This window comes from Manis javanica, chromosome 15 (assembly GCF_040802235.1).
Source record: "Manis javanica isolate MJ-LG chromosome 15, MJ_LKY, whole genome shotgun sequence".
Lineage (NCBI taxonomy): Eukaryota > Metazoa > Chordata > Mammalia > Pholidota > Manidae > Manis > Manis javanica.
This window is the reverse complement of record NC_133170.1, coordinates 25287963-25301482: the sequence shown is the minus strand read 5'-3', so window position 1 is coordinate 25301482 and position 13520 is coordinate 25287963. Positions and strand designations below refer to the sequence as shown.

Below are 13520 nucleotides of genomic sequence, written 5' to 3'. Positions count from 1 at the left end.
TTGAGTTTACTACCTTCTGTTAAGAGTTTTTGTTTTAGGAAAACCTGTTTTCTAACATATCAGGTAACATTCCTTACTGTCACCGTGCCCTCATCCTGGTATGGACTGGAAACACTACAGGGGGACCTGTCATATTTTGATAATTCAGCATCTGAGTAAAAATGGGAGTGGGTGATGTTGGAACTTCTAATGTTTTGAAGGAAACATTCTTGAGGAAATTGATGTTCTTGATATTAATTCCAGTTAATATACAATTAAAGATAAAAAGTTTGAGATTAGCATCTAAACATTGATGATGATTTTTAGTTCCCAACTACCATTGTTTTAACCTAAGCTCTCATATTTTTACCAACTGTCCCAGTTTTCCTGTAGTAATCTTTTTGATCATCAGTTTCCTGTGCCTCCACCTGTCTTTTCCTTATCATATTTTAGTGATGTGGATGGAAGTCAAAGCGGTGTTGATGTAGAATAGATAAGAATAGAAAAACCATATGATTTCACAAGCAAAAAATGAGCAAAGCAGAAATAGACCGATGGACACAGAGAAGAGACTGGTGGTTGCCATGGGGAAAGGGAGTATGTGAAATAGAAGAACAGGATAAAGAGGTTAAAAAAATTCCAATTATAAAATAAATAAATCAAGAGGATAAAAGTGCAGCATAGAGAATATAGTCACTAATATTGTCTTTGTATGTTGTTGTACATATCTTTGTATGTTGTAATATCTTTGTATGTTGACAGATGGTAACTACACTTGTGACGAGCATGTAGTTATGTGTGTAATTGTCAAAACACTATGTTGTATACCTGAAACTAAGATAATATTGTATATTAACTATACTTCAAAAAAAATAGAAAAGCATGCCTTTTCAGTTTTTAAATGTAAAGTGAATTCTTGGAATTCCTTCTTCTCAATTTTAGGAAAGGGGTATGGGAGAGAAATCTCAGCCTTTTCAGTTGATTGTAGGGTGTGAACTGTTGTGTTTAGGTAAATGCAGAGGAAGAAACAGTGCTCTGTGAGGAATGTATAGGAGCTTGTTTGAAATAAAGAGAGGATCTCGGGGTTCAGGAGAATGATTCAGGAGGGCCTTCACAACTGAGCAAGGCTGTGGTACTGAGTGCAGCACAGAAAGGAGGGGAGGACCCACCTGATGGCAGGCGGTGGGGTAGGGACAGAAGATGGTCAGCTCACAACTGCAGCCTGTGTTGTGGACCTTCTGCCTGCTCGCGTCCTCCTTCTCTTCCTTTGTCTTGATACAAGAGTAGTTTCTGGGCTCCGTGGAAGCCCTGGCATTTGAAACTTACAATTTTCTTTGTGGAAAGTTTTTATAATGTGGAATCTATTTCTTTAAGAAATATAGGACTACTCAGATTTTCTATTTCTTTTGTATCAGCTTTGGTAAGTTATGCTTTTCAAGCAATTGGTTTTCAAGGACTCAAACTATTGTATATACCTTTTTCAAATTAGAATAAAATTCGTTCATATCTCACTATCTTTTAAATGTTGGTAGTACCTTAATATTATCCCCATTTTCTTTCCTTATATTGTTAATTTGTATATTCTTTCCTTTTTGTTGATTGGTTTTGTTAGAGGATAATCAGTTTTATTGACCACTTAAAAAGAATCACCAAGTGACTGTTGATTTTCTTATTGTGTATTTACTTTCTATTTCATTGATTTCTGTTTTATGTTCTTTGTTGATCATGATTTTCTGATATGGCTATCGTTGAGATGGTATCTTAGATCATTTACATTCAGTTTTTCTTTTCTGTTCAACTGTGTGTATCAAGGACTCACGATGGCTCTAAATTTTCTTCTTAGAACTGCTTTAGCTGTATCCCACTAATTTTGATGTTACATAATTTCTTTTGTATGTTATCATCATGAAATGTTTCTTCTTTCTCTCTGAATATATTCCTTGTCCTACAGTCTTACTTTGTCTATTATTCACAGATACCAAAGCTCTCTTTGATTAGTGCTTGCAGGACATACCTTTTCTGACCCTTTTAATAGGTTTTACTTGAAAAATTTATTAAAGGGTTGGAACTTTGTTTTGGCCACTGGTGCCTCAGGGTTGGCCACAAAAATTAAGAGCTATTTATCCACAGATTTATCATTTACAGCAGTCTTTATAGCTTTGGGTAGATCCAAGATTTCATCTGTTATTATTTTCCTTTAACTTGTGGAGTTTTCTGTAACATTTTTGAGTAATGCAGGGTTGGTGGCCTAAATTGTATCATAGTTTATCTGAAAATGTGTTTATTTTCATCTGTTTTGAAAGGAGATTTTATTTTATTTTCATTTGTATTTTTTCATGGGTGATTGAATTCTAGGTTGACCTTCCCTCCAGTACTTTAAACATTGTCATCTGGCTCATGCTGACTCTAAGAAGACGTCAGTAATACTTATTTTGTTTCCTTCTAAAAATTGTGTCAATTTTCTATGGCTGCTTTTAAGATTTTTTTTTCTTTGTAACTGGATTTCAGCAATTACATTATCAACTGCCCTGAGGTGTTTTTTCCTTATAGTAACCTGGTTTGGGGTTTGTTTAGCTTTTTAGATCAGTGGTTTACAGTTCTCATTAAATTTGGAAAAATTCCATATTCAAAAATAGCAAGTTCAAATATATTTTTTCTATTCGTCCTTACTTCTAAATCTCCAAATACATATATTTTATATGGTTTGATATTATCCTACTTGTCACTGAGTTTCATATTTTTCTGCCTTTTTTCTTTTTCAGAGAAAAAACTTTTTTGCTCTGTGTTTAATTTCACATTTTTAAAAATTCTGCAGTGTCTAATTGCTAGTTAATTCAGATAATTTTTCATTCCAGATATTATATTTTAGTCTTAGAAGTTCCCTTTGTTAATTTTTTTCTAGGTTTTTTTTTTGTTTTCTGCTTTATTTTTATGTTTCATACAAATGGGTTAAAGACCTTGTCAGGTAATGCAATCATCTTTTTAATTTCTGCATCTGTTGTTAATGATTATACTTTTAAAATGTAAAAAGTTATAAAACACTGATGAAGGAAATTAAAGAAAATACAGATTGGAAGGTGGTTATACTTATTTTTGTGTGTATGTTGAAAAGAAAGTCTACATTTAATTTTTAGTTATGAAATACTTTATGCAAACTGAAAATAATAGAGAATAACACAAGTTTTACATATTTGTAATACCTAGGTATTTATATTTTTATGTACAGTGTCAAAATGAGACTGTTTAATTATAATTATGTTATCATTTATAAATTAATTATTAAGTTGTGATGTTTAAGACAAAATTTTTAATTAAAATATAGGTGACATAATATTATATTAGTTTCAGATGTACAACATAGTGATTTGACATTTATATACATTACAAAACACTATGATAAGTGGAGTGATCATCTGCTACCATACAAAGTTATTACAACATATTGACTATATTCCCTATGCTATACATTTCATTCTCATGGACTTATTTATTTTATAACTGGAAGTGTGTACCTCTTAATCCCATTCACATCTTTCACCCATACCCACCCACCCTCCCCTCTGGCAACTACCAGTTTGCTGTTTTCTGTATTTAAGAGTCTATTTATGAGTTTTGGTTGTTAGTTTGTGGATTTTTTTTGTCTTCTAAATTCCACATAAATGTGAAATCTTATGATATTTGGCTTTCTCTGCCTGATTTATTTCACTTAGCATAATATCCTCAGGTTTCATCCATGTTGTTATGAATGGCAAGTGTTCATTCTTTTTTATGGCTGAGTAATATTCCACCACATATTATACCACAGCTTCTTTATTCATTCATCTATTGACAGACACTTAAATTGCTTCCATATCTTGGCTATGTGACTAATGCTGCAGTAAATACAGGGATACAAATATCTTCAAATTAGTGTTTTCATTTTCTTTGGGCTAATACCCAGAAGTGGAATTACCAGATTGTATGGTATTTGTATTTTTATTTTTTTGAGGAACTTCCATATGGTTTTCATAGTGGCTGCACGAGTTAACTTTCTCACTAACAGTTCATAAGGGTTCCTTTTTCTGCAAATCCTCTCCAATACTTCTTATATCTTGTCTTTTTGATACTAGTGGGAAGTGGCTATACCTATACCCTAGGATTTCAAGAGAGATGGCTTGGACTACCCTCTCCCTCTCCCAGGACTCTGAGCTTTCTAAACATCCAGACTCATCTTCTTTCCTGTTTAGGTCACCTAAGAAATTCATGGAAAATTTTGTCATAAGAAATTGTCAGAAAAGTTAAATTTGAAACCCTAAAAGGATTAGTTATAATGTCTGTATTTCCTCCCTTTAGCCAGAGTCTACAGGTTGTCAGGCACTCGTGTATCAGCCTCAGGATTGTTCCCACTCTCAGTCACTCGAGAACTGGCTCCCGGGAGAGACAATTGATCAGAATTTGAGCCCCATATGTCTCAGGATGGCTTTCTAACCTTGTCTGGCTCATAGGTCTCTACCATGTCATAGCCCACATCCCTCCGGTTGGTTCTGATCTTCATATCTCTGCACTCCAGTTTGAATTTCCACAGGTTGTGCAGATTTCTTAGACCCAGGTTCCTAGATGAAGAAATAATTCACTTCTCTAACCAACCCCCAAACATATATTCCTGGTATTCAGCCATTCCAAACAATCTCTTCAGAAACTCACTCACGGAAGTCCCATTCTGACAATAACTGTTAAATCCTCTATCCATTCCCGGGAAAAGAAAATCTTTCATATCATTGTCCATGACGTGTCATTTCTGATTGCCAAGCCAGGATCACCAGCACTCACTGTTGATTTTTTTCTCTTAGGATTTGTGCGTCTGGTTGGAGGGGATGGGCCGTGCTCAGGGCGAGTAGAACTGCATTCTGGAGAAGCCTGGACTCCACTGTCCGATGGGAACTTTACGCTACCCAGTGCACAGGTCATCTGTGCCGAGCTGGAGTGTGGCAAGGCCGTGTCTGTCCTGGGGGATGTGCCCTTCAGAGAGTCAGATGGACGAGTCTGGGCAGAACAGTTCAGGTGTGAGGGGCAGGAGCCTGAGCTCTGGACGTGCCCCCGAGTGCCCTGTCCGGGAGGCACCTGCCACCATCGTGGGGCTGTTCATGTTGTCTGTTCAGGTGAGAGGCAGAGCAGGTCATTAACCCCCCTGCATCCTCTGCTGGGGTAGAAAAAGATGAGATGTGGCTGAAATCCAGTCTTCTCCTTCCAGCATACACAGAAGTGCGGCTCATGGCAAATGGCACCTCTCAGTGTGAGGGACAAGTGGAGATGAATATTTTCGGACACTGGAAAACGCTCTGTGCCTCCCACTGGGATGAGGCCGATGCCAATGTTGTTTGTCGCCAGCTGGGCTGTGGAGTGGCCATCTCTGCCCCCAAGGTAGCACACCCTGCGGACGGAGGCGATCGGATCTGGAAAGCTCGATTTCACTGCTCCGGCGCCGAGTCCTTCCTGTGGAGTTGCCCTGTGACTGCGCTGGGCGCTCCTGCCTGTCCACATGGAGACACGGCCTCTGTGATCTGCTCAGGTGAGAGGGCACGCAAACTGGTTCTCAGGGGGCGCCTTGAGTGGACCGTCCCTGAGAGCGGAGAGTGTGGAAGGGCGGCTTCAGAAGTGAGACAGTCAGTGGTAAAATAGGTTCTTTTCATTGTTGATTTGTCTTTCAGGTCAGGGCAAGAAACATTAAGAGAGGTAACATCTTTAAAAATAAACACTACTGTTTAAATATATCTGAGAACAATTCATAGAGAAAGTGTGTAAGTCATAAGTATAAATATAGCCCAATGAATCATAAGAACATAAACATGATGGTGTCACCCCAACCAGATCCACATGGAGGTCAGCAACAGCATCCCAGCCGCACATGCATTCCCCACCAGTCACTGTGCTCACCCTCCTGTCTGAAGAAAAGCAGTCTCCCTGTGCTATAGAATATTTTTCCTCCTTTGATCCTTATATAAAACCACACAGTGTGTTTCCTTATGTTTGTATGTTTGTGATTCACCCATGTAGTTGCTTGTAAAAACGCCTCATTTATTTGTATTATAAAATATTCCATTGCACAGCCATTGGTTCATTCTCCTAATGGTGGAGTTGTGAGTTGTTTCCAGTTCTTGATCATTACGAATTGCAATGTTACAAATAATCCTAACAATGATATTTGAAGCAAGTATCTATATAGTTATTTGGGGTGTTTCATATTGTCTTTTTATTTTTAATGGTGTTATTTTATTTATTTTCATTTTATTCTTTTAATGGTGTTTGTTGATGAGCCAAGTTCTTCATTGTAACCAAGAACAGTTTACTAACTTTTTCTTTTGAACATAGTGCTTCTTATATCCTTTTAAGGAGAACTTTGTTTATCCTAAGATCCTGAAGATGTTCTCCTGCAGCATCTTGTAGAAGCTTAACCATTTTTATTTCCCACATAATTGTGCAGTCCTTCTGGAACCGGTTTTTGTAGGAGATAGGTGTCAGATTTCATTTTTTATGTCCACAGGAAATTTAGGCAAGAAAGTCACAGCAATTTTTTTCAAGAGCAAAAAATGATAAACCACTCAAATTTTCATTAACAAATGAAGGTATAGTCATACAATAGAAGACTTTTTAACAATAGACTAAACTTCTGATAAATTCAACTACATAGATAAACCTTAAAACATGCTGAGTGAAGGAAGCCATACACAAAGGAGCATCCATTGTATGCATTACTAAATTCTAGAAAACATAAAACTAATCTGTTATGTTAGAACACAGATCAATATATGCCTGGGGCTAGGTTTGTGAGCTTTTATTCATTACAGAAACCATATGAGAACTTGTTGGAGTCATCCATATGCTCTGTATTTTAATCATGGTGATGCTTATACTGGCATGTAACAATTGTCAAAACTTATTTAAATGTACTTTTTAAACTAATGTATTTTACTGCATGAGAATTATACCTCATTATAGTTGATCTTACTATTTGTCTTTTGCTTGTTTCTAGCTTAATTCTATTTTGGACAAAAAGCATTTTTACAAAATGATTACAACCCTTTGAAAACTTTGGATTTCCTTTTTTTGTGTAACACTTGACCAGCCTTGGGAAATGACCTGTATGCTCTTGGGATGATGTGTCTTCTATGGTTTTGAGGTGCATATTTGCTAAATCACCATTTGAATATTCTAAATATTTACTGACTGGTTTTGCTGGTTTCCTCTACGAGTTACTGAGATGGAGAGAAGATGTTTTCTGGGCATTATTGCTGCAAAACGAATAACTTCAAAAATCTAGTTCCTGAAAGCAACCCTGTTAATTTTCCCTCCGGCTTCCAGTCTTATTTTCCTCACCTCCTTTAAGCCTCACTGACAGCATTGCCTAAACCCATCAGGTTTCTGCTAACAATCTTCTTGAGCCCTTCCAGCTTCTGCCGGTTACTTGTTCCAAAAGCAACAGCATGTGTTTTAGGTGACATAACAGTTTTGGGCATTTACGGATATGGGTGCTATGAACATGCATACAACAAATTCTTTTGAAGACACACATTTACTTTGTCTTTAGTAAATACTTACTAATATGGTAGATAAAAGTGCTCTGGTTCCTATTGTCATAGAACAAAATTTCTCCCCAAACTTAACAGCTCAATCCCATTTTGATTTTTACTGGAATTTTGGAAGGGCTCAGGTGGCCGTTCTCTCTTGGGGTCTCTCATGAGGTTGCAGTCAGACGCCAGCTGGGGTTGAAGTCATCTGAAGACTCACCTGAGGTGGGAATCCAGGCGGGTTCACTAACATGGCTGCTGGGCTGTTGACCAGACAATCTGCATATGATAATCTCCCCAGCATGATAGTCTTAACAGGGTGGACTTCCCTTAAAGTAAGGGTTCTAAGTAATTTCAGGGGAGGCTCCATGCCTTTTCTGACCTCGTTTTGCAAGTCAAGTAAGTGTTACCTTCACTGCATTCTATCACTCACAAGCAACTCATGAAGGTCAGAAAGATTCAAGGGAAGGAGGCACAGGCCTCACCTCTCAAAGGATGCAATATCAAATATTTTGTGGATATACTTAAAAACCATCAAGGTGCATGAAATAGGTGATTGTGGATCTTAAAATGTCTACCTTTGGTCTGTCCATTGTAGCTTTATATATCTAAGACTTAGTATAATATATGAACATTAGACCTTGTCTGCATGTCTTTATGCCTTTTTAAATTTTTCATCTTTCTTGGATTTGCATCAATCTGTGTATTGTCTTTTGATTTTCAACTTATTTCTGTCTTGTTGATCTAATGTACCAATAATTCATCCGTTGAGTTTTTATTTTGAGTAATGACTTTTCAGTTCTAAAATTTTTATTTGATTCTTTGTTATTACTTTTCTGCTGAAATACTCCCTTGTTTTTTAATTCTTGAACATTTCAATCATGGTAATTTAAACTCCTGTCAAGTAACCCAAATAGCTGCATGTCTTGTAAATTTCTTTCTAATGCATCTTTTTCCTCCTGGATTTTGTCACATCTCTTCTCTATTATGCCTGGGTATTTTCGACTGGCATCCATTAGAGATGAAAAAGGGCAGAACTCATTCAGAAAGATTTTATTTTGGTTCCTCCAGGCCTCTGAGTAATGACTAGATCACTTCATTTAAAGGAAGTGAAGTGATTTGAGGGGGATGTCCATCCCTGTGATCAACAATTGGTCTAGAGTTCATGCTTCCTTCTATGGCACAAGGCTTTTTAAAAAAGCTCCTCTCCTTGACTGACCCTGAATTGTATTTTCAGACCCCTGAGCCTGTGAGTCTGGGAAAACCACTGCTGAGCTTTTGGGGCCACAGCTACAACCTCTGAATTGACAAAGGCCTGAAGGGGAGAGTGGCTCGCCTGCACCCTCTTCCTCTCTGAGAGCTTGGTTCCAAATATTCTCACTGCCTTGGTATCTACAACACTTTCAAGCAGCATTGCTATAGTCCCACTTTCTCACCCATTCCTACTGCAATGCATGGCTTACAACAGAAGTTTTGGCCCTGTCAGGAGCAGAATCTCCATAGAAAGGTGAACTGTAAAATTATGAAGACATCTCTACTGTTCCAGCTTCCTCTGGGACCCCATCGCGAGGTATTGTCTGCTTTAACTCAACCTCCTGCCCTCACGCCCTCTGATGGTGCTGCTTCTGCAGGAAACCAGACCCAGGCGTGGCCCCAGTGCAAAGACTCCGCGTCCGACCCAGCGGACTCTGCAGCCTCAGAGGAGCGCACTGCTAACTGCTCAGGTGAGGGCCCCGCCCCACCCGGCCAGAGGGCCCTCTCGGTGCCTGTGAGATGCCCATCGCCTGGCTCTGTCTCCTCAGACAGTAGACAGCTGCGCCTGGCGGACGGGGGCGGGCGCTGCGCCGGGAGAGTGGAGCTCCTGCGCCAGGGCCTCTGGGGCACCGTCTGCGATGACCGCTGGGACCTGAGAGACGCCCGCGTGGTGTGCAGACAGCTGGGCTGCGGAGAGGCCATAAATGCCACCGGATCTGCTCACTTCGGGAGGGGCTCAGGGCCCATCTGGCTGGACGAGCTGGACTGCGCAGGGAACGAGTCCCACGTGTGGAGGTGCCCTTCGCTGGGCTGGGGGCGGCACGACTGCAGGCACAAGGAGGACGCAGGGGTCGTCTGCTCAGGTCTGCCCGCCAGGCCCCCGCGGGGAGGAGCTGGGGCTGGGCCCGGGGCTGCTTGCTGAAGCGCCACAGCAGAGGGTGCCTCCCTGTACAGTGCGTGTCTGTCCAGGACCGTGGCCACTAGGGACCTTAGCTCCCCTGGCAGTACCTGTGCTGGCCCTCCTTCGGCGCCTCTCCTGACCCAGTCGTCGGTACCGATGCCATCGTGGGGCAGGGCCCGCTCTTCACTGCCTGTGGGAGGAAAACGGGAGATCCCGTTGCTGTTGAAACGAATGACTGGCTAATCAGTGGCTTTAAACACCACGAACAAATTTGCCCAGGCCCATGGGGAGTCCAACAAGGGGCTCACTGGCCTAAACTCAAGGGGTGGCAGGGCTGCGTTCTCTCTGAGCTCCAGGGGTGATGCGTTCCCTGCCTTTTCTAGCCTCGCAAGGGCGTGTGCTTGTCTGGCTTGGAGTTGCCTTAATTCCGGTCAAGCTGACAGCGCGGCCTCCCCCTGGCCCCACCTCCCCATCCCTCTCCGTCTGGCGGAAGCTGGGAAAGGTCCACTTGAAGGATAGTGGGTCTAGAATGGAGTTAGATTGCCTCGGCGGGATAATCCCCGACATTCCAGGCTGATCGCACCATCCCCCCTTTCTCACATCTGCAGAGACCCCCTACCATGTAAGCTAACACGTGCATGGGCTCCAGGGAGGAGGGTGCAGACACCTTCGGGGTGCGCCATTCTGCCAGCTGCCCCACTATGCACACTCCGTTTTCCATGCGCCGTCAGAAGTTGTCAGGAAGCAGGGCCCAGCTTTCCCTCTGTGCAGAGTGCCCAGGCCAGCGTTCCTTCCTGTCCATATTCCACTACACCTTTGGGGTGAAATAGACACAAATGGACAGTCGGGTAGTGGGGAGTCACGTGTCGGTCTTCCCCGCAGTGAGTGCCTCCTCAGTAGAGTCAGTGGAGCAAGTTTATAGTCTCTGGCATGGAGAAAAGCCCAGGGTGCTGAGTGGAATGCTCACTGTGCCCTGTGCTCCCACCCTTTCAATTTTAGAGTTCCTGGCCCTCAGGATGGTGAGCGAGGACCACGGGTGTGCCGGGTGGCTGGAAGTCTTCTACAACGGGACCTGGGGCAGCGTCTGCCACAGCCTCATGGATGCCACGACCGTGTCCATTGTCTGCAGACAGCTTGGCTGTGGGGACAGGGGGATGCTCAGCTCTTCTGAAGTTGACAGGGCTGGTTCTAGACCCCGGTGGGTGGATCAAATCCAGTGTCGGAAAAGTGATTTCTCTCTCTGGCAATGTCCTTCGGACCCTTGGAAACACACCTCATGCTCTGCAAAGGAAGAGGCTTATATCACGTGTGAAGGTGACTTTCTGTCTGTGTCTGTGTGTCCATCCCCAAGATGTAGGATGTTGTGAGTTATATTTTATACTTTCAAATCTCACTGATGAGTTTCAGATAAGACTCCATAATGAATTTTGAATGGTTATTTAGTCCACATGTCCCAATCTTGTTTCAAAAGAAACACGAGGAGACCTGTGCTGATAGCAGTTTACTGAAAAATACCAGGGAGACTGCACTGGTCGTATGGGAGCATGAGTAATATACTGTGATAAACGGTGTAAGGAAATCCTAATTGGTGAGGTGCAGTCAGAGGTATGCCCAACACCTTCAAGTCAGTAAGGGGCTGAGGTGGGATCAGTCCTGATTCTTGCATCTAAAGCTCATGGCATTTCACTCTGAAATGTGTCTATACCAGTCAGACCTCTTCTCAAGTCAGTCTGATGATAGGTAGTAATGGAGGGCCCTGTAGGCACAAATTTATTTTCAAGGTGCGGGGAAGAGGAGACACGTAGGCACCGCCACGACAGAGCACACAGCACAGGGCTGAAAACACTCATTAGGCAGCAATTCCCAGCACTGTGAAGATGAGGAGGTGCTCTTCAAGTGTGTCCTGGGGGAAGAGAAGAAATCCTATTCCGAGGGAGTCCTGAAGGAGGGGCAAGAGATCCTTAAAGGAAGAGAGTGGGAAGAGCACGTGGGCGGTGTAGACCCTGAGGAAGGAGGAAGCAGGGTGCACTTGGGGCAAGGAGAAATTCCATCAGGGCCAGAGCAGGGAGAGGATGAGGAGAGCACTCTGGACACCCCGGGGTGGGGAGCAGGGCCGGAGACCCTAACAGACAGCACCCGGGAAACAGTCCTGTTAAGGGGGAACCTGTTTGTTTCTGGACCGGGGCATCATGGGAACTGCTGCAGGTCAGATACCTCGTGTCCCGACATCTTTCTGCTCGACCTGGCCTCTGCCCAGAGGCCCTGGGACCCCAGTCCCGGCTGGTGCCTCATCCTCGCACTTGTCCCCTTGCCTCTCTGTGTTTCTCTGCTCCTCTCACGCCTCTCGCCCAAATCTTCTGTGCAACCCGCTGGGATTGGGAGCCCACCATTGCCAAACTCCTCATCACCTCAAGCCCCTTCACTGTCATGACGGCTCCAATGCCTGACTTCCTCTTGAAAACACTGGTTCCCCACCAACCACAGGCGGCATGCTTCCATCAGCACACTTGTCTCTACCCAGTTGGGAGTGGGGATCCTTGCTCAGTCGTCATTGCCAGCACTCCTTCCTCTGCTCCTTCTCAGCATCAGGACCTTGAAACTCCCCACGAGGCCATCCCAGCCCCTACTTCTGCTTGGTGCTGTCATCACCCGCCTTCTGATCTCCCTGCCATGTCCCTCGGGGACTGAGCACCAGCCTGCAGCTCTCATCCCTGCCTCACTGCCGGAGCCACCAGGAGCCCCGTCACCACCCTTACCACACCTGAGACCCCATCTTGCCCCTTGGTTCACTGCGTTCCTGTTTCTAAGCACCTTCCTGCCTTTCCCCCTCTTGCTGCGTTCACGCTGCACACCCTCAGCAGCTGTGCAGGTGCATCTTGACTGCTTCACACCCACTCTGCCCGAGGCCTCCGTCCTGATGGCTCATCACCACTAAGGCCAGTTACCACTAACTTTTCATTCACACGTTGGGGCCCAATCTTTTCCTCATTCAGTTTTTCTTACTTTCTATTCTCCTCCTATCTACACATTGTTTCCTTGGCCAAATCAGAGAATATGAGCCAACACTGTAATCATTCCCCTGCAACTGCCTTCAACTCCCTTGCTGCTTCTCCGTCTGCCTCACCTGCCACAGTCAGTCCTGGGCAAGGTCAGCTGCATAAGGAATCCCTCCTGCACTGGACTAAAGGAAAGTCAGAAGGGAGAACACAGTCCCATTGCAAGGCTCCTCCTGAATCCAGGGGCACCACTGCACTGTGCACCCCACCGGGCCCCATGGTTCCCATTGGGAAACTCCAGCATGGTGCTTGCCCTCTCTTTGAAGTTAGTTTTTACACATTTTCTGCTCTTGCAACAATGTCTACACCTGATCCCCACCGACCATTCCCTTACTGAGAAGTGGCAAGAGTCAGCCTGAACAGCTCACCTTCCCGTCCCCAAATCCTCTGGCTCAGGGTTGCGAGCAGACTCCACCCTTTCTGGCCTCCGGGGTCAGAGGCCACAGTTCTCATTGGACCAGCTCTTCCACGTGGGCTGCAGCGCCTAATGGCATCTCCTTGTCGATGTCTCACACCCAGTGATGCCTGTTTCCTGGCAGTGCGCATTCTCCCCACTAGGGTTCACGTAGGCTGGGGCCTCTAACGTCCTAGAAACCAGGAACAAACGCAGTTTTCCTTGATCCTCCTGCCCCCTGGCCACTCCCCTCCATGTCCCCTCCCGTCCTCAACCACATTTCCAGAAGCATGGTCCATGGTCCTCGCTGTCCCCACAGCTGTGTGTCTCCAGCTGCTCTGAACACATGCAGGACAGCGCTGCTGGCCAGCGTCCTCGGAATGGGTGAGGAC

The 13520-nt window shown here is 43.9% G+C and overlaps 1 protein-coding gene across 1 annotated transcript in view; it reads left to right on the top strand.

Annotated features, from left to right (window-relative positions):
• LOC108389435 (antigen WC1.1) overlaps window positions 1–13520 on the top strand; it is a 37868-nt gene that overhangs the window by 18212 nt on the left and 6136 nt on the right. The window contains exons 3-7 of the mRNA XM_073223127.1: window positions 4809–5117; window positions 5210–5527; window positions 9155–9247; window positions 9326–9640; window positions 10678–10992. Of these exons, the coding sequence (XP_073079228.1) occupies window positions 4809–5117; window positions 5210–5527; window positions 9155–9247; window positions 9326–9640; window positions 10678–10992 (1350 nt within the window). The remainder of the gene's footprint in view (window positions 1–4808; window positions 5118–5209; window positions 5528–9154; window positions 9248–9325; window positions 9641–10677; window positions 10993–13520) is intronic.